General features: G+C 49.7%; 1 protein-coding gene across 1 annotated transcript; it reads right to left on the reverse strand.

The window, feature by feature from the left end:
• Positions 1–554: 554 nt before the first annotated feature.
• On the reverse strand, positions 555–3,440 carry LOC134407029 (claudin-9-like). The gene has a single exon (XM_063138767.1). The coding sequence runs from the start codon at positions 2,700–2,702 to the stop codon at positions 2,046–2,048; it is 657 nt and encodes a 218-aa protein (XP_062994837.1). The 5' UTR covers positions 2,703–3,440; the 3' UTR covers positions 555–2,045.
• Positions 3,441–3,830: the final 390 nt, after the last annotated feature.

Consider the following 3,830-nt stretch of genomic DNA (forward strand, 5'->3'; position numbering starts at 1 on the left):
GGCTTTGTTTAAGAATGAGGTCACATTGGGGCTTAGCTGAGCTAGGGTGACCATATGAAAAGGAGGACAGGGCTCCTGTATCTTTAACAGTTGTATTGAAAAGGGAATTTCAGCAGGTGTCATTTGTATATATGGGGAACCTGGTGAAATTTCCTCTTCATCACCACAGTTAAAGCTGCAGGTGCCCTGCCCTCTTTTAAATCTGGTCACTCTAGTATAGCTCCTGCAGCTTTAACTGTGGTGATGAAGAGGGAATTTCACCAGGTTCTCCATAAATACAAATGACACCAGCTAAAATTCCCTTTTCTATGCAACTGTTAAAGATACAGGAGCCCATCCTCCTTTCCATATGGTCACCCTATAGCACCTCTTTTGAATGGCAAAGCCTGTGCAAAGTGATAAAGTGCTCCTGAGCTTATGTGAAGTGCCTTTCCTGAATAACTAGAACTAGTCTACACAGGTATAGGATTAAAACATAAAGGCTTTAATGTCTGACTGTGTGAAATCCAGTATCAATTCTGTTAGGAATGAAGCTATTTTTTGTACATTTAACATCACACACACTTGTTCCTGCACCCTTTCCATCCTTTGATAATTAGCTTCCCCCTCCTTTATTTAAAGGCCCACAGTCCCTTCTCCCCATCCCCAAAAAGAAGACTGAGACATCTAGGTTACAAACATTTCTCTTCTTTATCTGAATAATACAATTTCCAGTAACACCACACAGAGCTCTAGGTTTGGGGAAGGGCACCACAAAAAGGGATCCCCATGACCCTTTTTGTCCACGGGAATAAAGTTACCTCAGGAAGCTCCCCGTCCCCTTTTCATCAGGAAAATGCTGGAGGAAAAGAAAAAAAAAGGGGGGGAGGGAGGAAGAAGCCTTGGATCCCCCCTACCTAATACCAGAGGGGGGGGGCAGGAGCCAGAACACCTGGTTTCTTCTGTTTCCAACTCTGTGAAGGGACTGAGGCCTAATGCGTTTGGGTGTGTGAGAGAGACAAAGTCCCTTCTAGCACTGTCTTGAGGCACGCTGTGGTAGATGGATAGAAAGCAATATGGGTGAATAACTGCCCCTTCTGTTTGTCCTGGCCCCTGGGAATAGCCAAATCCTTGACAAATTATTAACCAGCCAACAAACAGCGCCAGTTCAAGGCAAGACAGGGTCAGGGTCTCTTGCCATGTGCCCCCCACCCCCAGCTCACAGAGCCCAAGCCATCCCTGCACAGGCCTTGTGGTGAAGTCTGTCTTTTCCTCCAATTTTCACCTGCCTCGGGATTCCTCATTTATCTCTGGGTTTTGGCTTGATTTATATTTTCGGCCCATTTCTTCTTGAATTAATTCCATTTACACACACACACACACAAACACTTCTTTCATCCCCTCATTCTTTCCATCATACAAGCACCCATTCCTTCATTTTTATATTAATCCCCTTGTTCTTTGGCTCGCCATGTGTCTCCTCCCCTTCCTTTCATTTTGGCCATGACCAAACTCCTCACATCAGTTTGTTCTTAGAGCAAAACTGTTTATACATCAGCCAGTTCTCAAAGTTTGTTTCCTGTTTTCTCTGATATTTAATTTTCCACCTCCTTGGCCTGTCCTTGCTTTTGTTCATAAGCGTCCATCCACTCTCGTTCATCGGCTCCGACGTTTCCCACACGCATTTGCTCGCTTAGCCATTAACTCGTCCGTCTACTTATCCTATCTTCTTGCTCCCTCCCGTTTGCTCAGCCTCCTCACTTCTGTCTCCGCATTCCACTTGTGTTTGCTGCTGCACTCATCGCTTTCATAACTGTTTGTTCATGCTCTCACATACCCCTGTATTTGTTCATGTTTTCCCAATCTCCCACTCGTTCACGGCCTCACACATACACCTGCACACACACACACACTCACACACATGCATTCCAGAATTGCCAGATATCACGGCTCAATCCTGCCCCGGTTGTCATCATCCCATTTTTTTCAACTGTAAAAAGTCCTGGGGGCAGTAACATCTGTCAGGATTTGGGCCTAGCAACATCTGGCAAGTCCACCCCACTCACTCATACATAGTCCCGCTTGTCAATCCCACTGCCTGGAGGCGCAGAGGATCTGGCCGGAACAGAGTACCCAATGCGGGCTGGATAACGGTCCTCCCGTGGTGGGCAGGAACAGCACAGAAGTGACCCTCCGAGGAGCAGCAGAGCTGATGCTGCCCAGCCGACATAGAGAGCGGCCCCCAGCTCCCTCTTGAGGGGCTCGATCACCAGCGGGTTATAAAAATCGCGGATGATGGAGTTGGCAGACCAACACACGGGAATGAGGCAGAGGATCCCCGCGATGATGAAGAGCGAGCCCGAGGTGATGACGATGCGGGCCTTGGCACCTTCGTCGTCCACGCAGTTAGTGCACTTGGCTCCCACGATGCCCACCAAGAGCGCCAGGATGGCCAGCACCACAGAGACGACCATGAGAGCCCGGGCAGCTTGGATATCCTGCGGCAGGGCCAGCATGGAGTCGTAGATCTTGCACTGCATCTGGCCAGTGCTCTGCACAATGCAGTTCATCCACAGCCCCTCCCAGATGATCTGCGCCACAACGATGTTGTTCCCGATGAAAGCCGAGACCCTCCACATGGGCAGGGCACATGCCAGGATGGTTCCCACCCAGCCAATGATGCATAGGCCCATGGCCAAGATCTCCAGCCCAGCAGAGGCCATTGTGGATGGGCCGCTGCTAGCCTACGGCTCTTCCACCGCCCTCTGGGAGGGTCAGGGAACACGTCTTGCGGACGGAAACGCCCAAGACCGGCTGTCCTTTATGGAAGCGGAGGAAGGTGAGAATTCAAAAGACGTAGTCTTCAGACAGAGGGATGCAACAACAAAGAGCCAAAGAATATCTCCAAAGAGTAAAGTTCAGACAGTACGTCCTGGAAGAATATTCCAGCAACGAGCAGGACCCAGGATAAGAGATTCTTTGGGAGACTCCTCTTCAGAATCAAGTCTCTTTATGGAACTGACAGGCAATGCCACTACAGAAGAGATCTTGTGTTACCGGTAAAAAAGAATAAAACACCCAACCCGCCTGGAAGATGGCAGTCCACAGCATCCAAGAGATGGTTTACGATGTGGGGTCATCCAGGAATACCTGTCCATAAGGTGTCACTTAATAAGCTCGACTGGAGACAAGATGGACAGGTGCAGATCCAGCATAAGAGAAAAGGCCCAGGAAGAAGCTGACTGTGGGCAATGGATAAATTCACCGCCCTCTCTTCTCCCTGGCTCCGACAGGCTGTTTGTTACTGAATTGTTCGCCTTCTCAGGTACCTGTTGTTGTCTACAAGGATCCCGTGGGAGCCCGTGCTTAGGGACAGGGAGGGGTGGGTTATATGAGCCCCCAACAGGTGGCTGGGAGGGGCAGGCACATCAAGCCGAGAAGGGCATTGGGGGATCCATGGTAACAACGGACTGGGTGGTGGTGTCGAGGAGAGAGTTTGAATATTTCTTTATTTTCTGTTGGCTAGTTGGGAAGCTGCCCGTTCCAGAGGAGAAAGGCGGGAGGGGGGGGGAGAGGGAGAGGCCGAGAAAAACAAGCAGGGGTGGAGAGAGGGAGGGAGGGAGGGAGTGGGAGAGAAAGAGAGATACAGGGAGTTCCTGTGGTCGAATTCCTTTAAGAGAGAGAGAGAGAGAGAGAGAGAGAGAGAGAGAGAGAGAGAGAGAGAGAGAGGCACAGGACAGTGGAATCTGTTAGATATTCATTGCGCCAGTCACTTCCAGAGTGATGCAAGAAATGCTGCATGCATAGTATTTACACTTTAATGGAATGAAAGCCTAGTATAGGCGCATATG

This window comes from Elgaria multicarinata, chromosome 11 (assembly GCF_023053635.1).
Source record: "Elgaria multicarinata webbii isolate HBS135686 ecotype San Diego chromosome 11, rElgMul1.1.pri, whole genome shotgun sequence".
Classification (NCBI taxonomy): domain Eukaryota; kingdom Metazoa; phylum Chordata; class Lepidosauria; order Squamata; family Anguidae; genus Elgaria; species Elgaria multicarinata.

Coding starts and splice junctions, on each gene's coding strand:
- LOC134407029 (XM_063138767.1), bottom strand. CDS start 2,702: ATGGCCTCTGCTGGGCTGGAGATCTTGGCCATGGGCCTATGCATCATT.